This window comes from Gobio gobio, assembly GCF_949357685.1.
Source record: "Gobio gobio genome assembly, chromosome: 1".
NCBI classification, from domain to species: domain Eukaryota; kingdom Metazoa; phylum Chordata; class Actinopteri; order Cypriniformes; family Gobionidae; genus Gobio; species Gobio gobio.
The window spans coordinates 24,726,800-24,750,312 of NC_137097.1; the positions used below are offsets into that span (position 1 = coordinate 24,726,800).

General features: G+C 37.5%; 1 protein-coding gene across 1 annotated transcript in view; it reads left to right on the plus strand.

Annotated features, from left to right (window-relative positions):
* Positions 1-1,115: 1,115 nt before the first annotated feature.
* The window catches only part of LOC307122722 (uncharacterized protein), a 32,176-nt gene continuing 9,778 nt past the window's right edge, over positions 1,116-23,513 (plus strand). Inside the window, exons 1-2 of the mRNA XM_079810902.1 lie at positions 1,116-1,185; positions 3,375-3,666. Coding sequence (XP_079667028.1) covers positions 3,432-3,666 — 235 coding nt within the window. The 5' untranslated portion in view covers positions 1,116-1,185; positions 3,375-3,431. The remainder of the gene's footprint in view (positions 1,186-3,374; positions 3,667-23,513) is intronic.

The following is a 23,513-nucleotide window of genomic DNA, read 5'->3' on the forward strand; positions in this document are numbered from 1 at the left end:
ATTTGCATTTTGCACCGTACTTCTAACTGGAATATGCAACCACTTTCCACTGCACTTTTACACTTTCTTTCGGATAGCTCTGTCCATAATTTATTGTACTAACTTAATCCACTGCTATATTCCTCATATTAGCCTAACATATTACTGTATACCTCTAACTGTAAAATTCTGTTCAAGTAATAACCGTCTGTATATTTATTCATAGTACATAGTCACCTGTAAATTCTGTTTATAGTAATAGCCATCTGTATATTTATTCATAGTACATATTCACCTGTAAATTCTGTTTATAGTAATAGCCATCTGTATATTTATTCACTGTATATATTCATCTGTAAATTCAGTTCTACTTATAGTAATAACCATCTCTCTACTTATACATATTTATATATATTCAGAACATTTTTATGTCCTGCACTTACGCAACCATTGTATATATCCTGCACTTGCTGCTATTGCACTTCTGGTTAGACCTAAACTGCATTTCGTTGCCTTGTACTTGTACTTGTGTAATGACAATAAAGTTGAATCTAATCTAATCTAATCTAATACTGTCACAAAGGAGAGAGCACAGAAACATTACTTTACAAAGTTTTAAATATGGATATTCTTCTTACACAAACGCATCGCTTCGCTTCAGAAGGCCTTTATTAACCCCCCAGAGACGTGTGGAGCAGTTATTTGACTGACAGATGCGTTTTTATGGACTTCAAAAACAGAGCAACTATTACTGCTATTATAAAGCTGATAAAGCTCATTATAGCCAGGACTTTTTTAAATATAACTCTGATTGTATTCGTCTGAAAGAAGAATGTCATATACACCTAGGATGACTTGAGTGTGTGTAAATCATGGGATAATTTAAATTTTTGGGTGAACTATCCCTTTAAGAAACACAAAAATGAAGTGGCTGCATTGTGTTATTGCTTTAACTCTTATTTTTTTTAATTCTTAAAGTGAACTGTATTATTAACTTACTATTGTGTTTTTAAATGTATTTCACTAATACATTCAAATCTGAATGTTGTCATCTTTTTATTTATTTTTATTTTATTTTTTTAAATGTTTTTTTTTTTGTGATTTTAGATACTGCTGCGTGTAATCGGGACTTTTATTTTGGAGCGGTGATGTGACGCCATAAGGCCGCGCCTGATCCAGCATCTGTTGAGATTCGGCTGGAGAAAGGTTTGTGTTTTAAGCTGTGTTTTATGCTGCCTTCACGTGCTATCGGAATTATCGTAAATACGAGTTTCCTAGGTAAAAATTGCACATGAACGCCCTCTGATGTCGTGTTTACCACTGGGAAGTTCGGAAAGAATTTTGATACCCCAATTCCCGAGATGGGCATGTCATAAGCTTTAAACATGGTGGCGGGGAGAACTGGACTGCTGTGTCCAGTGCAGGACCAAAACAGCTTGGTCGTCTTGTCTTGACATTAACGTAGTACATATTTACATGTGAGTAATCATATGAAGTGTATTGTATGTTTGGTACACAGCGAAAATAGCCTGCATTTGACTGAAATTACAGAATCAGCAGAAAGCGGACTATGTGGAATGTTTATGGTGGTCGGTGCATGGAGACTACAAATGATGATGGTTTTAATAAGATTTTCCCAATAAATAGGCAAGAATAACCTGGTGTCCACCATGATTCCTGTTCACTCCGACAACAAAGCACTTGAATGCAACAAGCTCGTAATCACGACTTCTAAAGTGGGAATTAGGAAATTTCCGATAGCACGTGAAGGCAGCATAAGTGTTTAAATTAATGATGTATTATTATTAAACGTAACACTGCATTGCTTTATCTAACATTTATCAGCGCTGTGTGAGTAAAGTAACAGAATAAACTCATGAGTAACAGAAGGAGCGGCTAATTTCATTCTTTCAAACATGAGCACAGTAGGGATATCAGCTGAAGTGATACATTAATATTGTAAGTTACTTTACTCTCAAATTTAAAACCATATAATAAGCATATACATTTACAAAACACACATAGTATGAATCTAAACATATAATCAAAACATTGTTCATTAGTTTTATTAGTTTAAATACACCTGACTATGAACAGATTTGAAGCTGCACCTGTCTATGCACCTCAATATGAAAATACATTTTGATTTGGTTAACTATGTATAATTTGTTAATGTATAAATGTAGGCTATTCTTAATCAATGGGGTTTGTAGCGTCTCATCTCGTGCGCTTTCTTTCCCAAGCGCAGCTGCATAGTAAACATTCCTGAGGTAAATAAAGTAAATTATAAAACATGACAGCCCTCAGCTGCTTCTCAACACTTTTAATTTGTTGTTTTCATTAAATATAATATGCAAATGTAACAGTTATTGTAACATAAATACTCTAGTTTGTATAATAACCTAACTATGAATATTCAACCCAGTTACGTAAACCCTCCTCCATTGCAGAGCTGTTTAAAAATTCTTCCAACATTAGTTCAGACCCTAGCCTAGACTTTAAAAAAATATGGACGACGTGACTTCATCCGCTTCCGCTGAAGTAAGTGAAGCCTCCAGATGTCCGAATATGGCACTGACATCTTGCGCAGATTTGGGACCGTATTATTTAATTGTAAGTAACCTTTGCAATTTTGCTTTGGACCTTGGCATTTAACAATAATAATAATCTTTTTAAAACGTCATCTGGGACCGGAGTCTGCGCAGTAGAGAGCAGGAAGGAGAGACGTGATTATCAAAAGCCCGCCCAAACTCTCACAGATGCAGAACAATTCATTATATTGGTGTGAAATAAACAGTTATGGAAATGTAGAAATTAAGGCTAAAGCTCCACTTTACTCCCAAAAATCCTGAAAAAAACCTCCACTCAGAGAAGCCGTCAATCTCAGCTGTCAATCATGACGTCACACCCCCGTTTTTATAGCATCAAATAACTAACAAACAAAAACCCCCAGCTTATTTAAAGAACAAACACTTGAAATGAAATCACTCACTCCTCCCACGCCTCTCGCTCGCCCACCTCAGCAACAAATAAATATATTATTGATTTGTTTGTGTTATTAGGGAAATGTTATATTCATCAAACTAAATGGAGTAGCTCAAAAGCCAAATTGGCTCATTTTCAAAAAAGTGTGAAATGATTTTAACATGTTTGTGATGCCCTTTAAATTTAAATTAAACTTTTTTTCATTTTATTTCAATTGTTATATTTCAATTGTATTACAATTGTTTTAATACAAAATGTGAAAGCAACTTACCTGTTGAATTCTGTCATTTTGAAAGTTCGATAATAATATAACAAACTATCATTCTTTTGCTAGTGCGCTGAACTACTGAACTAGGAGAGATTTAGTGTGGATTTATTTTTCTTTCTGTTATTATTCTCACCTTAAACAGGACAGACACTGAAAAACTCCTGGAGAAGCGACTGAGATCCACGTGACACTTATAAAGATGGAGTTTATTAAAGAGGAGAGAGAAGACATAAAGATTGAAAATGTATTCAGTTTGAAACAGGAAGAATCTGAGGAACACACAGAGAAAGAGGAGAGTGAAGACATAAAGATTGAAAATGTATTCAGTTTGAAACAGGAAGAATCTGAGGAACACACAGAGAAAGAGGAGAGTGAAGAAGTGAAGATTGGAGACGAATTGAGAGTGAAAGATGAAGAAACTGAGGAACAAACAGGTTGGTCTCATTCTCAAAGCTGAATTATGAGCTAATATTGTGTTGGTCCCCCTTTTTGCTGCCAAAACAGCCCTGACCCGTCGAGGCATGGACTCCACTAGACCCCTGAAGGTGTGCTGTGATATCTAGCACCAATATGTTAGCAGCAGATCCTTTAAGTCCTGTAAGTTGCAAGGTGGGGCCTCCATGATTTGATGATTCAAGTGAAAACTTGAAGCTTAAAGTAATAACTGCGACGTTCGTGGAGCAATAGTTCTGAGTTGGTAATTTTTATATTTATTTATTTTTCTGTGGGCGGACATGCAGTAGTTTAACCTAATTTATGTCCTATACAATGGCTATTTCAACAGCTGTGAATGATGAATGCAGACTCAAAATGAATTCAATTAATTTAATTTGAAAAACACAAAATTAACAATAAAATGCACCCAAATTATTAATAAAAACATAGGATAATGGTGAAACATGAATGAAAGCATTCAAGATGTGCTCAGCATCATTACTAACGTTAGGCTAGATGCATAAATATTTCAGATGATTAAGGAAAGATACTATAATCACAGAGGTATAAATATTAACAAAAGTAATTAAAGACTGTGGGTAATGTTACTTAACCAATTTGAAGCAGTTGTTGAACTTTTTTTATATAAGCTATATAACTTATGAGAAACAGAGAAATGTCGACACGTCCTCTCCAGCAGCTTGCATGTTCCCCGTTGCACTTGCAACTCTCAACCGCCACCAGGACTTATACAGTTTTATAAAAGCTATTAATTATTTGTTGTAAAGTGTAAGAATCACCTCAGAAAAATAAATTCTTCTGTCAGGCGCAGTTGAAGCCTATAGGACAAACACTGTCAAGATGGTGTAGCCAGGCTATGTCTGTGTCATTATTCCAACATCATGTTCATAACTTATGAACTAAAAAATTTTAATACCTCAGAAAAATGAACTTTCCTCTCTTGTCAACATTAGCCTGGTGTGAGCGCGGTGCGCTCTTCAGTTGAGGAGGCGCGCGCTGTATATCACGTCACAGAAAGACGTACACTCACAGTAATCGGATCAAGCCGTTTACATGGTGGAATTTTTCGTTTGATCGGTTCATGAAAAGGTTTATCCCACTCCTCTTAAACCCATTACAATTTCATTCGGTTTGGCCATTTTTATTCCGACTGAGGTGTTTATGTGGAGCATTTTCATTCGAATTGGACTTTTAAACTGATTACAGTGCTCCATATAAACGCACCTAATGTATAATTTTTGGTAAAAGATGGACTACGGATGCGGAGATGGCATAAAAATAATACTACGAGTGGAATGTTGTTCATCAGGTTGTGGTTCCTTCAATTTTTCATCAGCAGGTGCTGTCATTGGCGCATGATCATTTGCTGTCGGGACTAGTGTTGCACGATTTACCGGTACTTCTTAATTTGCGTTGATGTGTGACAGCAGGAGTCAAGACGTGAGTGTGTGTGAGCTCTGCTTCCCCCCTTCACTAAACATTGGAAGCAGAAGAGGAATATAAATGCGCAGCGCATGACAGAGAAAGTAACAGAAACGCATGCAGGAGAAAATAAAGCTGCCAGGCTCTGACCTGAAGCACACGCCTTTCACTCCGATAGCACGCAATCTCGACGACAGTTTCACGGATTATTGGGTTTGAATGGTCAAAAAGATGTAAAAATGCATGTCTGGTCAGTATTCAGCTAAACACAGTCGGATATGTCTTTAGTGAACGTATACAGAGTTGAGTGAGAATACGGATGTGTTACAATGAATTTGGCCCGTGCAGCTCTTAAAGGGCCGGCCCTAATATTCTGTGTGATCAATGTTCATCCAACAACAAAAGAAAATAGAAAACCGCCCCATGCTTGACTGAATAACTTTAATATATTTATTAAGAATCAGTGTATAGTTAATTTACAGAGTGAAGACTATGACGTTTTTTTAAACATTTGATTATTTCAAACTGTAGCTGAAAATAAAGCACTGTTTTTGTCATTGTTTGTAATTTAATTTTTTTTAACATTTTTAAAATCTATATTGTAATTAAAAAATGTTATTTAAAAATATGAAATTACTCATGAAACTATTATGATGCGTTCACAACGGACGTGAGTAAACAGTGTGTGACATTCACTTCACAACAGACGTGAGTTCGTCTCATGGGAGGGACTTCTGCCAGCGGCTCCTCTCGTTGAGAAATGGCTGACATGGGCTGTGTTTACACGTCTTTTTTGTTAAAATACTACTGTTAATGTGTGACAAAACGTAGTTTTAAGACTTTTTCAGGCGATAATGTAGTTGTTTAAAGCTCAAATCTGTGGTTTATTTATAAAAAGAGTGCCTATTTGAAAATTTTATCTGCCGTTTTCGGAGTTGTGAGCTCCAGCGGATCAGCAGCGCTCATTAACCCGGGAGAGAGCAGCCTTTCCTCGGCCAGTCCTTCTGCTGCTGGCTCTGATGTCTCTGTAGTGTCTCCAGCTATAATTCGTCTTTTGTAGATGTAACAGCCAATCTTTGGTCTCATGTATCTATAATTTGTTCCCTGGCAAATCGTTTAGGCTGAGGGCAAAGTGAAGTTTCATTACTTTTTTATTTTTAGGCTATAACTATACGTTGCAGTTTCATTACTTTTTTATTTTTAGGCTATAACTATACGTTGCAGTTGTAACGTTAGACTACTAGCACTGACTTTGAATGTTTGACTGAATTGTTTGCTTTTTCATGTATAGCTTCTTATACCTTTTACTTACACTTTTGTATTATTGATCAAACATAAACTTGCATTTAACAAAAAGACTGGGTTGTGTTTCATGTAATTTAATGTTATCACAGTGATAATCATATGCACACTTGTCTGAACCAGATATTAATATATGATTAATATAAACCAGATTTTCTCCTTATTGTTGTCACTACTAGATCAAGCTCCTGATTGTTTAGCGCAGCGCGAATATCCGCCACAGTTCAGATTTTTCAACTTGGGCGATTCGCGTGAATCACGCGTCAAACGATCAATTTGTGCCATTCATGCCGCAGAGGCGTCTATTCGCGTCATTGCACTGACTTAACATGTAAATCACTCGCGCGAATCGCGTCATTCACGTCCGGTGTGAACGCACCATTACTGTCATGAAATAAGATTTTGGTCATCCCAACCTGTTCGGAATTGTGAAAGGTTAGTGAATGTTAAGATTGAAAATAATGTGATAGTTGCAAACATCTCTGTAAGATTGTTCACACTGGCATGTAGTAGGGCTGTACGATTAATCGAAACCGAATTTCAGAACCTCTAACAGACGTATTTTTCCAAATGTCGGTTATTCTGGTTTTAGTCACGTGACTCCGCCCTGTCAGTCACATCAAGTGCAGTTTGCAGGCACACACAGGGTTCCCGCGGGGTCTTAAATGAAAAAAAATGAATTTTAGACATTTTAAGGCCGTAGAACGTCTTTAAAATTTTCATCAAAGGTCTTAAATTTCATTTAGTTAGGTCTAAAAAAAAAGGTTTTATCCTCGTTCATTTTCAGAAATGCTAGCCGCAGAAAGTTATTAACGTTACACAGTAGCAAAAAAAGTATCAAATCGTAGACTACAAAGCGGAGCTCTAGCGTCTAACTACAAATCCTGTGATAAATGCAATACCTGCCCCCGAAATACGTCTACGATTATTAACGTTGTATTTTGTTGGACAGAATGAGGCAGACAAGCATTGTTTTATACTATTCTATACAGTGATAAAGTCTGCACTCAATCAGCACTGCACACCTTTATTATTATGAAAATAGTGAAGGCTTGAAGAACTCAAATACACCAGGGGCCTATACCATGAAGCCGGTTTAGCTAGCTAGCCAGATATGTTTAAGCTTAGTTTGTGCCAATCCTGGGTTTTAGGTACCATTAAAGTGGTTTGGCTTTTAGCAGTGTTCATCTCCATAGTAACTTATGCTCCACAGCTAACCTGCTCCAGGGCAGGTTATGTTCTGGATAAGAGATCTCAAACTGAAATTGGACCAATCAGCTGTGAGCAAAGTGACACACCTCTGATGCAATAAAGACACTCCTTCTGTTTCTACTCCAAATTAAAGGTCACTACATAGCTAATGGCTAAAGACTTAAGCCTCTGGCTTTTAACAATGCTTATTTAAAATAATAATAATTTTGAATTATTTAAATATAATTTGTGTAATTATTATACCCTTAATCAATTACACATGTATAATTTGAGTTAATCAATCATTAATAGGCATTTTGTTAATATTAAACTAAATAGCCTATATAAAGGTCATACAAATAAGCTTTAAATTCAATAACTAAATCTATAAAAAAATTACATGTGAGCATAAATGTTCAATTCTCTCTATATATCAACTAAACTAACTTCATAACTTTTACTTGCATTGGCGTATACGATTTTTCTTAAAGTTGTCCTCGACAGCTCTTTTCTTCTGTGTAAATTTGTTTAAATTCTTAATATTTTTCAATCATGTATATGAGTGAAGTGAATCACACTGCTTCTCCCTCAAGAAGTGAATCTCAGTTTCACTGATCCACAGCCTGTGATTGGCTGTTCACTGCTGATGTCACAGCTAAACCCCTAAACTCAGGATCAAAGCCTGAGTTGACAGAGAAAGTTGATGATCAGCATCATGGGACCAACAAAGCCTGAATAGATTGGTTTGGTTTTGTCAACTCGAAACTAATCCTGTAAACCTGAGTTTGTTAAACTACCATCATGGTACAGGCCCCAGATCTTGATGCAGTCGTGTTTGTTGTCTTCGTTTCATCAGTCAAAGCTTTTCTATCTTCTGTTTATCCTACTTCGCTAGCTTAGCTTCACATTAGGGCTTATGATTACTTCTCTGAGGCAAATGGGGAGTTTCTGCTCGAGGGCGCCCTCTGGCTTCCAGTATGTTTTGCGTAACAAATAAGAAAAATTATACTTCTCTCTAAATAAATGTAAATGACAATCCATATGTTTTTCTCCAATGTACAGTTTTTCCCCCACAGTAGATGCATAAGAGGCTCATATTTCATATTAAATACAAAGACTTTAAGAAATTGATATCACAGATAAAAAGCACAGGATTTTTTTTTTTTTTTTTACAATAATCTTTAGACCTTTCTAATGATTTTTAGTCATAGGCTGTCTGCATATTAACAGGTAACCCAGCAGTTTTTTTGTAAAATAAGTTTTCTGTAAAATATAAATGTTATTTTTAGTATTATTATTATTATTATTGTTATATTTATTCTGAAATACTCTAATATTTTTAAATAATTAAAATGTTATTGTAATAGTAATATTTATAATTTTGTTAAATATTTGTATTTATTGAATATAATAATTATTATTAGTCTCATTAATATATAAACATTAATATATAAAATGTTATATGCATACACTTTTCATTTGTAAAAAAAATAAATAAAGCATTTTAACCAGAATAATCGCAATTAGATATCTTCCCCAAATCGTGCATCACTAGTTTGGAGTAGCCTGTTCAATCTCTATTAGGCTATTAATATGCTGTTTTGTCTATATCTATTCTATTTGAGGGCAAGTTTGTTTTAGCCTATTTTCATTTTTCGCCTAAGGTTTTGGGCATTTGGCACGTTGTTGGCTGTGGAAGGTTACTAATGTCATTGCTTTATCTGTAAATTAAATTAATGCTTTTTCAATGACTGAATTCATTGGAATAAAATGTTTTTTTTGTTTTTTTTTCTTTGATTTAAATAATTTTGGTAATGCGTCGTATAGGTCTTACATTTCAATCTTTATGGTCTTAAAATGTTTTAAAAAGGTCTTAAATTTGACTTACTGAAACCTGCAAGAACCCTACGCACAGAGATGCAGGAGCAGTTATCTTTGTTTATAGATGCCCAGAATCACTATAGTAACTGCATGTTTTACATAGTTTATACAGGTCAGTTAATTGCCGTTCTTATAGTCTATGCGCTGCCACGCACACACACACACAGACGGCGCACGCAAGTCCCGAAGCAAGATCGCTTTTGCCCTCATAAAGTTAGTCAAATAAATGTGTTTAAAGGCTTGCCAGTTTGAACATTTAAAGCGATTGTGCACTATTCAAAAACAACAATACGGAAAACTTATCCGTTCTGTGCTCATGAGCTTTTTTCTGTGACACAGAGAGCCGAGCCGTATCGCGTCTCTGACAACGCGCGTGAGCCCTGAAGGCAGATCACTTTCACCTGCTTCCGAACACTCAGACAGAAACTCGCACATCACATGAAGATCGCGTGCAGAGAGGAGTGCAGAAACACACTTTTTCATTAGAAACAAAAGCAAAATAATCGTTATCGAGGTAAAATGTTCAATTAATCAAGGTTTTTATTTTTGGTCCAATCGTTACAGCCCTACTGCATAGCCTTGCCTATGGGCTGGGACTTGATGAACGAATGACTCAAACCCGAAGACTCGAGAGATGAACTAATCAATTCTGTTTCCTGTACAGAACATATGGGAAGTTCCGCATGCGCAGTCAACACAAAATGAATCGCTCTCTGAGACAACTCATTGTTCTCGAGTCATATTAAAGATTCGTTCAAAATGAACAAATCGCTAGTTCAGAGTGAGATTTTGGCGTTGACGGGGGTTTGGGTGGAGACAGGGTTCTGATCTTGACTAAAAACTAAATCTAGACTAAAAACTCTCTTTACTATGGCATACACATAAAACATTTTTAATTTATATTATTTAAATCAATTAAATGATTGTTAGGCTGCATTAACTAGGTCAGCCGGAACCGGGAACACTTCCCATAACACCTGATGTACTCATTACATCATCAGAAGAATGGCATCTACGCTAATGTTAGTCTCTCTGTTGATCCCGAGATTTAATGCTGTCAGCCGGATCCAGATCAGATGGTGGGCCTGCGGCTAGACATGACCAACACATGACCCTGAAGTGTCTGCAGAGACTGTGTCAATTAGGCTCCCCCTGAAACTGCATCATCGGCACGGCATCCTCAATAAACCCGTCTCCAGCGTGATGACTCCGATCTTTGGAATATTCCGATCCATTATGACCTCTGACCTGTAAAGTTGCCAGAATAATAATCATACGCTGTTTGTTAATTGGCCAGAGAAGAACTGGCACCCCGACTGAGCCTGGTTTCTCCCAAGGTTTATTTTTCTCCATTATGCTCCTGATGGGGTTTTGGTTCCTTGCCACTGTCACCTTTGGCTTGGCTTGCTCAGTTGGGGACACTACATTTATTTGGATATTTAGTTTAAAATTGAATTACTAAATTAACTATATCAACTAAATTACTGATCTAATTACTGATCTGCCGCATTGTCACTGTATGATAATTGAAATGAGCTGATGACATCACTGTTTTCTCCGGAGCGGCTGTACGGCCGAATCAAATTCTGTTGCATTATTTTCCTGTTTAACACTGTGAAGCTGCTTTGAAACAATCTGCATTGTAAAAAGCGTTATATAAATAAACTTGACTTGACTTGATCTGAAAAATTACGCGTTAATTTGTGCAAATAAAATATTTAATTCAGCATTTCTGTGTGTGTGTGTGTGTGTGTGTGTGTGTGTGTGTGTGTGTGTGTGTGTGTGTGTGTGTGTGTGTGTGTGTGTGTGTGTGTGTGTGTGTGTGTGTGTGTGTGTGTGTGTGTGTGTGTGTGTGTGTGTGTGTGTGTGTGTGTGTGTGTGTGTGTGTGTGTTAGGGCTGTCAACGAATATTCTAAATTCGAATATATATTCGAATAGTTTTTAAAAAATGAATTTCGAAGGTGAAAATTAATATTCGAATAAATACAAAAAATGTGGGAAAAAAACGCCCGCGGTAGTAGAGGCGTGGCTGTCTGCTTTGCGAGTGGGCGCTAGTGCGCCTGAAGCCTTGTGTATACTTTGGCCTGTCTCCGCAGCGCGAGCCTCCGCTGACTGCGCGTGCTCCTCCCCAAACGGACGAGGTGTTTATATTTGACGCGCTCGCCGTTGTGCTTTTCTTTGAAACGACAGATGGCGACTCGGAGTAATTGTTCTATAAACTATCAGGAAAAAGCGTCGAGAAGAAGTGGGCTAACACAGGTGACGATATTTATTTTAGTACACTTCACCGAAAACCACACTACAAAAGAATCATGTAAAACAGATCAAAATAAACCTTGATATTACTTGTGACATGAGAACAAAATGTATGTAGAAATGTAACGTTAACTTATACAACTCAATGTATGATATCTAAATGTTTCCTAATTTCACTAAACACTTTAGTGAGTTTTCACTTAGTTTCGTGAACTTTTCTTTATTAAACAGGCTTTTTTATGCTTTTGTAGGCTCGTTTTGTAAATATAAGCAACTAATTTGTATGTGCAAACTGGACCAGCCTTACTTTGCATCGCCCGCCACAAGCTCTCTGTCTGCACCACGACAAGAGGCCATAACGGAGAAATTTTGTTCATTTGTAAGGACGTGAGAGCGATCAGTGTCGTGGATGGGGCAGGCTTCAGGGAGTTCTGTCAAGCAATGGAACCGAGGTACTGACTGAATAGATATTGCATGAATGAAGGATAAATGCACTGCTTCCACTGGTTTGATTATTTACCGTTTCATGTCAAGGAAAAGTTCCATGTTTACCACAGCACAGCTCGCTCGGAGCGTTCAATAATATGCTGTAAAACTTATATTAATATTTGTTTCAGTCACTGAATGAAGCCTGCTATATTTGGGACAAGAGTCGCGACCTTAAATTGCTTGCACAAAACTCTTGATCAGTCTCAAAATGTGTGTGTGTTCATTTAAACCGTTATGCGCAGAGAGGGTGAGGGCGAAACAGAGTGAGGTCTGTGGTCTTTAGCCATTAGTGATTTACTTGTTTTTGTGTAGGTTATACGTTGTCAAATATGTTTAAACTTAAATAGACTACCTATATAAGTAGTTATGTCTCTTTGTATTTATTTGTCCTGTTATTGACGTAATGCGCGTCATTGATAAAATGGGCAACCAGATGTTCGAATAGTTCGAATATTCGTGCTTTTTTTAGAGAGAATATTCGAACGTCATTTTTGAGCAATTTTGACAGCCCGTGTGTGTGTGTGTGTGTGTGTGTGTGTGTGTGAAATGTAAAACCTTTGGCCTTGGCTATTTCATAATTTTTTATCCAGATAATGCATAATATTAATTATTGCATTTGTCTATTTTAAATAGACAAATGCAATAAAACAGAGAAGAGGCAAATGACAAATTAATATTCCATAATAATTTGGAATATTTTTAGCTTTTTTCTTCCCTTTTCTTTCCTTTTTCTTTGTATTGCAAATATAATTTATTCTAAAGCAATATTCTTCAATATTCATATTTTTTACCTTTTATGAAGGGCATTTTTCCATAATCTTATTGAATATCGGCTATGCTTCAGCTTTCATTGTATATTCTTAAAGGTCCCATGGCATGAAATTTTCATTTTATGAGGTTTTTCAACATTAATATGAGTTCCCCTAGCCTGAATATTGTCCCCAAGTGGATAGAAATGTTGATCGGTGTAAACCTGAGTTCTGGCTGTCTTTCTCTGCCTTTGAGAAAATGACAGGCCAGACGAGCCAATCCTGAAGTCTCCTGGTTTGACGTCCAAGCAGGAACGGTTTCCTCCCTTTCCTCCACCCAGAGAATCTGGCACGCCCATGCAAACGCTCGAGAGATCATTCCTTGTGAACGAGTGAATGCTGGCAGTTTCTCAGTGTTTGGATGTACAAATGAAAACAGAAGTCTTTTTTCAGTTCCTTCTGATCTGTGATCAGTGATTTCTTATGTGTAGCTAATTATTTATTATTCGTGCACACTAGGGATGTGCATCTCCATAACTGAGGCCGATGCGATGCGCATCTCGATGCATAGCCAACGATACGATACATTAAAGATACATGAAGCAGCTAGCGATACGATACGATACGATACACCCCTGTTACGATGCAGTGCGATCCGATTTCGATTCGATGCTGTATGATGCAATGAAACAAATATGATGATATGCATTTCAGTATGTTACAGATACTTTTATTTCTTTGTTTCAGACAACAAATCATAAATTAACTTAAGTGCCTTCTGATTTGTAGTGCATGACCCTTACACAAATAGGCTTTGGTAGTGCAAAAAAAGATGAAAAAAAACTAAAGTTTTTTTTTCTGTTCTGTCTCCACTTAAACTTTTAACAGCTCAAACATTTAACAGTGAAAAAATTTAAGGATGCTAATCAGAGATAAACTGAAGAACTGTTCCATAACTTGCTAGCAGATGAATGTGCTTTCAGCAGACAATTACTCAGTGAACAAAAAACAGGTGCTATTTTGACATAACCAAAAATAATAAGAAGTACCAAAAAAAAAAAAAAACTTTCACAGTTATTTCATAACTGTATTCAAATGTAAAAAAAAGCTTCCTATCTGGTATGTGGTACCTCGGCTCCAAGACGTGGAGGAGATATTGGCCCTCGTTCTCTGTAACGCTGTAAGGCTGAATGTCTTTACAGATAAAAAGGCGATTGCGTCGGTTATTGCCTTGGAACAAGCAGAACTGTAAGGCAGCTGCGATCTAAAAGTTTTGATCGTTTGCTCAACCGGCGTCCCGCTAGCAGTAACAGGTTCAGCTAAATCCGAGGGAGAGGAGGAGGAGGCCGGCGTCTCCAAACTCACACCATGTCTGCGCTTCAAGTGTGTTGTCAGATTCGTCGTGCTGCCTATATATTATATAGTGGCACGACATATTTTACAAATTGCATGGGTTTTATTAAGATTTCCAGCTTTCTTATAAAACCCAAATTTGTAATTACTTGATGGAGGATGCAGCTGATCTACCTCTGCCATGTTAATCTATGCTCTGTTACCCTGGTCTCTGTAGTGTTGTGATAGGCTACGTCATATTCACGCAACAGTGAAGAGAGACGTGCTTGAGAAACAGTTTAGAGGGGAGAAAACAATCTCAAAATATTTTTCACTTTCTAAATTATGAAAGTATAGTATGTCTACTAATAATTATAAAGAAATAAATCTGGTTTTACCGATGCAAACATGTTAGAAACGATGCATCGCGATACAAATGCCAATTTGTATCCGATGCACACTTTTTAAACCGATGCATTGCATCGTTAACTTTTTAAGCCGATGCACAGAGCGAATCGGGGAATCTTCCCATCCCTAGTGCACACACTGCAGCTTCTCTCTCTCCAGACAGAACGGTGTTTTCGTGTTTTCTATCTTGTGAGGCAATGTTTTTGTACATCCTCGTCGCGTCTATATGTTCTAAAATGGGCATACAGTCGTTTCTGCTCAACATCAGCAGAGTAACATCTTTAGAGATAAACCTAACACACGCCGAAGCTCGGGCTGACCAGTCGGCCTTCAACATCCCGACCCCCAGTACTGCATCTGGCCCACAGCGGAGGCACCAAACGCGGCACGAGATTAAGCAGAAGGGGGGTAACGTTAAGCGTGAGCATATCCGGGCTAGGCAGCTTTCCCCACAATAAACTGGATTACATTCGATTACTGCTGTTGTGTCTTTGTTTGCGCTGTGTACTCAATGCGCGTCACTGACGCTTTTCATATGATAGGAACATGTCTAAAAATAATGCTATTATCAACACTTACTCGTAACTCGTTCATCTCGACAGCTGTAATGGTACTTTGCATGCGTTACAAAGTTGGTAATAATGATGAAGACGGACTCAGTGTGACTGGGACTCGTGTTTATTCAGAACTCTCAGATACAAACACAATAAACTCGCGCTGACAGACAGCGCTCTCATAACTCAGTAGTTACTATAAATAACTTTGTTAGCAATCGCTCCGTCTCCGTGATGTCCGGTTCGCGAACAAATCATTCTTTTGAACCGGTTCTTTTTAGTGAACCGAATCAGTTCACCAAATCGGACTGAAACGTTCTAAACGGTTCGCGTCTCCAGTCAGCACTGATCCATAATTTACTAAAGTTACTAACTTTCTGACATGAGTGACAGTCCCTCCGACTAGAAATAGACTAATAACCTGAAGAATATGCTGTAACTACAACAGTTCACTGAACTGACACATGCTGAGAACTGATGAGAAGTGAACTCAGGTCCATCCGTCTCTCTGGCAGCAGCTCGTGCCTCGTAGACCTCGTTAAACCACGCCCCCTCCGCTCATTTAAAATGCAAAGATGTCAGCCAATCACAACAGTGGGCGTTTTTACTGAAGTCTCACAGCAGACACGCCTCTTGAAACAGGGCATTAAGCCACAGGGCAAACATCAGTATTGAAAAAATGCCTTTTATTTCTAAATTATGACATTTTATGATGTAAAAATCATACTAACAATATAAGTACACCTCAGGAAACATAAAATAATCGAAAAATGCCATGCCATGGGACCTTTAAATTTGATCGATAAATTAAATTAGATTAAGACACTATAGGGCTGTTGCCAATTAATTTTAAAAATTACTCTGAAAAATGTTTTGAGATTTGTTTTAAATATTTTTGTATATACAAATAAGAAATGTTGGAAAGAAAACATGAAACTAAACCACCTGTAGGTGGCAGCAGGTGACTGTCTTAATGAGTGAGTCATTGATTCATTCAAACGATTCATTCAAATGGCTGGTTTATTCAAGAATGAGAGGGGCTGAATCTGAAAACGCCCCCATATACTCTTAAATTGGGAACTGTTTGAGGGGACATTCATTTGTAGTGTTGTCCAAAACCAAAGTGGACATTATTCAGTGCCCTCTTTCTATCGAGTGTACAGTTTATGTACACACAGCGTCGGTCCGACTTCACACACTCGTTTTCATTCACTCCTTCAAGTGAACTGTATTAGTGGACTAAAAAAATTATGATTGAGGGTTTAGGGGGCAATTTCAGATTCAGCCGCAGTTGATTTTGAATAGTTCATTGAATCTTTGATTCAACCGATTCATTCAAACACTGAATCATTCAGTAACACACTGTTGCTATGAGATGTGTTACGGTTCTGCTGTGATCTTTGTTTGGAACAATTTTTGTTGCTTAAAAAGAACAAAAACAGTCTATAATGCATCTAAAATGTTAGTGACTTAAAGCTACACTGTGATATTTTCCCCCATCTAGCGGTGAAAATGTATATGACCATCCGGTGAATATTAGTTTCTGTTCCTCTCAATTCCGATTTCGTTTTAACTTCTACGGTGGCCGATTTAGTCCAAGATTAACATGGCTTCCAGTTCGACCTCGTCCGCATTCGAACCCCTCACCCGTATGTATTTACAATGGCATATTATAAATTTACGAGAATACTTTATTACTTGAAAGAAGTAAATATACATTAATGAGCACATATATTTTAGAAAGAACTAAGTGTTTATAGCTAAGAATAAACTAAAAAAGTTACACAGTGTAGCTTTAATGTTAACTGATTTCATATGACTGTTCCATAAACAACTAGTGTCCATTTAGGTTGTGATGGTATTCAGGAAAACAGCACTCTTGGTTGAGTGATGTTGATTAACTGTATCATATGTTAAAAATATATAAACTCCTCAATTTGTAATTTTAGCTGTGTATGTTAACTGTAGTTTCTTTGTGTGAGAGGCGCTCGCTTGTTGTGATTTCTCCTTGAGGGGCTGCGCGAGCATCAACAGCGCAAAATTGTTACCGTTAATTCATTATACATTATATATTATCCACTATTGATCGCCACTTACACTAAATTAATGTAGAATCATTCTTGCATTTTGGTGATTCCCTAGTTATTTTTTATCATCAACGTTTTAATCAGGATATTGTCTGGTCGGCCAAGTAAAATTATCTTTCACTTGCCCCTTCAAAAAATAAACTTGTCCCGGACAAGCAGACAAGCATTAATGTCGAGCCCTGTAACTGTTCTCGTAGGATATGGTCTTCTCCCATATCCTCGATGTCGATCAGTCTGTAGCTACTTCAGTGAGCATCTGAATCAATGTCGTGTTGAACGAGCCCGTGAATCACAGAATATGTCGTTGGAATCAGAATGTAAATGTTGTTGTTGCGGGAATATCTAAATCTTACCTGGATACAGCAATGCTATTTTCTGATTGGCTGTGTGTGGCAGGGCCCTCTGAACTGAATGGGGGACTCACTTAATTCCTCTAATAGGGGTGCAACTTGGTGGGCGTTATCCTGGAAATTTCTCTGCGTGAGAAATGCAAGGTGTGGCATGTGAGCAGGTTGAAATGCGCATCTCTCACACCCAATGCGTGAAACTTGAGAGCCCGGCGTGTGTTTGCTTGTGAAATGTAGTTTGCGCACCGGAGAGAGTTTTGGGGATTGTTCCTCTTGTACAGTCATGCAGTGTGAAACCTCCTGTCGCCGATCCATCTGTCAGTGTGAACACAGCAGTGACTGAATGATACCTCAGATAGTCATGCAGTGATCCGACCAGTTTGAAAATCGTGCAGATAATATTCAATTTTCCACTGGGCCATTGTTGGAGAATGTGGCTTCATCCAATTCATTGTTATAGTTTTTTGTGCACTTAATTAGAGTACATGCAAAATATCTCTTGTTTTTACTTCACCAGTCTTGGGGTGTCCCTTCAAGCTAGAAAAACAGGAGAGTAGAAGACACGTCTATGCAGAATTTTCATGATCTCAGCCTCAGCCCGTTGCCAAAATGTGGATATTTTCAGACAATCCCAGAATATATGCGTGTGGTCTCCTAACTTCCCACACCCTCCAGCATTTCTCTGCTTCTGGACCATTGACAAATTTTGATTTCGCCAATGGTGTTCTAAAAAATCTCATTTTTGTTTTCTAGTCAAACTCTTTCCAGTTGTGACTATTGATTCCCTTATGACATTCTGCACATATACTTCCCCATGTCTCATCCTCAATTTAATTTAGTTCAGACTCCCACTTTTTCTTTATATGTAGTGTATTATATGTGGAGTCAAGTAATATTCTGATATACATGTGCGAGATATGACTTTTATGTAAAAGACATTGCTTCTCTATATCAGTAAAATACTATTCCGTATCAGTTGGGGCTTCCATAATTCTGTCCTTGTCTTTATGAGTTGTAATATAGTTTCTTATTTGCAGATGCCGAAAGAAATTACTCAATGATAACATAAATGTTTCTTTAAGATCAGAGAATGAATGCAATGTACTTCCCTTAAATAACTGATCAATTATGATAAGACCCTTCTCAGTCCATCTAAAAGTACCATCCCACCTGCAGGGTAGAAACTCAGGGTTATCTACTATAGACATGGCTTCTTTTTTTAACTCTTGTCCAAACTCTCCAGAGTTTGCTTAACCCATATATTTTTTATTTCAATATTTTTCTGAGATTGGGGTGTCATAAAGGCTAGTGTTGACAATGGGGCATTTGGTACAGAGCACTGTTCCATGTTAACCCATTCTGTTTCAGCATCATTGTTAATCCATGGTTTTTATTGACGATTATGTGCACAGCTACCAGATACCTGGAAGCAATTCCACTCCGAAAAAATCACATCCCGAGCAGTTGATAAAGCTTTAACAAAGGTCTTTAAAACTTTTGGTCTACCAAGAATTGTCTAGACTGATCAGGGGGCTTATTTTTCTATCTAAATTGTGTGCTCAAGTTTTTTAAATCGCTCAATATTACACATCGTATATCCAGTGCTTATCACCCAGAGAGTCAGGGGTCATTGGAAAGGTTCCATCAGACCTGAAAAGCAATGATTAGGAAATATTGCCTCGAGACATGGCATGCGTCTCAATCAGCTCCCTGGTTCAGTAGTCAGGGCACTGATCAGGACATAAGTCAATGGGCTGACTCCCTGATCAGTGCCCTGACTACTGAACTAGGGAGCTGATTGAGACGCACCCATGGTCTGAGTGGGACGAAGGGGTTCCTTTGCTTTTATTCTCAATCTGTGAAACGGTGCAGGAGTCTCTCAAGTTCCCATGGGAATAGGATCTAGTTGTATGTTGGTTTTAATACTTTACATGTCTAAATGTTTTGTGGTCTGTTGCTCTGTGCCATTAAACTGGTGTTAATTTGCATTTGTCTCTTTTCACCTTAGACCTGACGGTGCTGAAAGAGGAGAGTGAAGTACTGAATGAAATGGAAGAGAAAGTTAAACATAAGAATAATTATTTCATAACAGGAGAAAAAACTTTTAGTTGCTCACAGGCTGAAAAGACTTTGTCACGAAAAAGTCTAAAAATAAGGGAACTAGAAGTAATTTCACCTGCCAACAGTGTGGAAACAGATTTACTCTAAGAAAAAGCCTTAACAGACACATGAGAATTCACACTGGAGCGAAGCCTTGTACCTGCCAACACTGTGGAAAGAGTTTCGCTCCAGGAGCAAGCCTTAAAAGACACATGAGAGTTCACACTGGAGAGAAGCCTTACACCTGCCAACAGTGTGGAAAGAGTTTTGCTAGAAAAGTAAACCTTAACAGACACATGAGATTTCACTCTGGGGAGAAGCCTTACATCTGCCCTCAGTGTGGAAAGAGTTTTGCTGAAAATGGAAGCCTTAACAGGCACATGCGAATTCACACTGGAGAGAAACCTTGTACCTGCCAACACTGTGGAAAGAGTTTCGCTCCAGGAGCAAGCCTTAAAAGACATATGAGAGTTCACACTGGAGAGAAGCCTAACACGTGCCCTCAGTGTGGAAAGAGTTTTAGTTATAAAGGAAACCTTAAAGTCCACATGAGAATTCACACTGGAGAGAGCCCTTTCGTCTGCCAACAGTGTGGAAAAAGATTCACTCTAAAAGGACACCTCAAAAAGCACATGAGAGTTCACACTGGAGAGAAGCCTTACACATGTCAACAGTGTGGAAAGAGTTTTACTGATAAAGGAACCCTTAACAGGCACATGAGAGTTCACACTGGATAGAAGCTGTGTACATGTGGACATTGAGAAAAGTGTTAGGTATAAAAAAGCGCTGGAGTACCACATGAGTATTCACGAATGAGAGAACAGGCTGTCACTTTTGTGAAAAAATCCTGTTCGATTTTTGAAACATAAGTGTTCATTGAATCGTTGAAGGATGAATGTAACAAGGGCTTTTAAGACACATGTATTGACATGAAGTTTTGTGCACAATGACAAAGGCAACATTCTCTAAAAAATATTAAGCAGGGTGGACTGCCATAACGTCAATGAAAAACATTTCTGCAGGCTTTAACATGGCTGTTTATGATTAGAAATGCCAAACAAACTTCACCTAAGGAGGCGATGGTAGCCCATGAAAAGAGGTTGAAAATACCATCACAACAACATCGGTCCCAGGGAGCAGGTGGATCCTACAAGGACTTGAGAGACTCATCACCTGGGCAAGGATGAGGTTTAAAGACTGCCGCCATCCAGAACTCCAACAAAGAACTTGGGGCTTGGCTCACCAAGGTTGACTAGTCCAGTCTGCCTGGTAGATTTAAAGCTTGGATCTACCAGCATTCCATCCTGCCCCGAGTCCTGTGGCCCCTGCTGGTCTATGCAGCAATAACAGAGGCACGACACAGATATATTTACAGCAACTCGTCTTATTTCATCTCTGCAGGACTTTGTGGTAGCGCAGCATGATTGCTTTGAAGTATTTGAAAGGGGAGCCATGAATGTGTCTTGAGTTTCTCAGTGTTACAAGCGTGACGTCCAGCGCGCAAAAAAAACAAAACAATGGCAGATGAGAGTGCAGATCCAGATGTGCTACATGATGGAAGAGATCAATTTCGAGTAGAGACAATCAGTATCATCATTGGCAACTTCAAGATGCATGTTGACTAAATTCAAGCATTAAAGAGAAAACAGTGTCTTCTTTTATCTTTTTACACATTCATTTCCCACTTATAATTGAATGAGGAAAGGAAAAACAAAAGAAAACTGCAACAACAGACTAGCATGTTGACTACTTGAACATACATTTTGCTCTCCTTTCTTTCTGGCCAGCAAATTTCTCAATGACTCTCTGATTAAAGTCAGTCATCTCAGTAGTGTCATGACGTTTGCATAATTCAGTTAGATTTTTGAGGTCTCTTACCCCCGTTGTTGTCCACAAAACTTCAGTAACGACACTTTGAAATAAAAGACAGGGAAAGCAATAAAGGGCATTGCTAACAACACATCCTGCCAGCCGCCTCCGTTTCTCATAACAAGCGTGTGAAGCTCGGAGTGCAGCTGCGTCCTGTCACTGGCCGGCTGCTGGATTTGTAGATCGCGTTGGTCCGGGATCCTTTATCCTATTTTTTCTTCCAACGAACATGTTGTGAAAGAATTTGGTTTAACTGCTGCCATCTCTACAAAAGTGATCATCCTAACAAGGTTTTGGCGGAGTCGGAGTGACGATGTCGCCCGCGCACTTTCGCTTTAGTGGCCAAGAACGGAAAGTTGAATGACAGGTGACGAGAACCAATCAGATTGGATAAAATAACACGCATCCAATTCTGATTCGCCAGGGACACAGTGACCTGCCTCAGGAGAAGGATCTTTAAGAAACCAATTAGAGACCAGCTTCAGGTCACATGCTGCCCGTAGATTTTTAGACTCAGATAGACGTCCATTTGTCCGGCGTTCCTCGCACATGAAACCACATGAAACATATTGAAGAACATATAAAATAGTAAACCGATCAAAGCCAGTTTTTATTAAATGCTGAGGCTCTTCCTAACAGCCAGCACGTCGTATGAGTAAACTATTTTATTTTTATTTCACTTTTATATAATTTTTGTATACATGTATATTTCTGGAATTTTTATGGGGCTTTTCTATTTTATATATATATATATATATATATATATATATATATATATATATATATATATATATATATATATATATATATATATATATATATATATATATATATATATATATATATAAAAACAATGTTGTGTTTCTTGGAAACATGACAGATTTGACAAAAGCTTGAGCTGACAGTAGAGTAGCTTGAGATAGGACACAGGAAATGTATAGATATTTAACAATATCTGCAAAACTTTCATCAACCAAAAAGTTTTAATGGGTGAAATGTAAATATTATTACTGAGTTTGAATATTCCTTCTCTATTCTTAGAGAAATGTATTCTCTAATACATTTATTTATTCTTATTTAAGAATTCTTAAATAGTTCTATTCTTATTTAAATTTAACAAGTGCTCTATTTAGATCACCACAGGTAAAACCATACTACAAAAAATACTTTTCTTACTTGGTTCCAAACAGAAACATTATTTTTCTCACCCCATTGGCAGATATATTTGCTTGTTTTAACCAAAAACTCACTTCAATTTCATTTTATTTTCCAGAAAATAAGAAAAAATATCTAATGTAATTGAACTTATCTAGTAAATTCATCTTGATTTAAGAATTTTTAGATATATTTATACTAGAAACAAGCCAAAAATACTAATTGACAGCATTTTTTGCAGTGCACACAAGGCAAAAAGTAAAAAAAAAAAATTCTATATCTAGAATGGCTTTAGGGTATTTAGTCTATAAACATATAAATACAAATGCACAAAACAGCAAGTTTATGTCAAAAATAGTCTGCAATTTGGCTTTTATTACTTTATTACTATTACTATTTAATACATGTCTACATTACAAATTAAATAAAATTTGAAATTAACCTACATTTCTGACAAATGACCATGATTACAGGTGTTACCACAGTGAACACATGATAAATGTTGGTGAATTGTTGTTTGAAAAGTATTTTAACTGAATCGGCTGATTTGCACGTTAGTCAGGGTTCCCACGCTTCTTGAAAGTACTTGAATTTCAGACACATGGATTCAAGGCCTGGAAAGTACTTGAAAACAAATATAGGTCCTTGAGAAGTGCTTGAATTAAATTTGAAATAAATTTTGT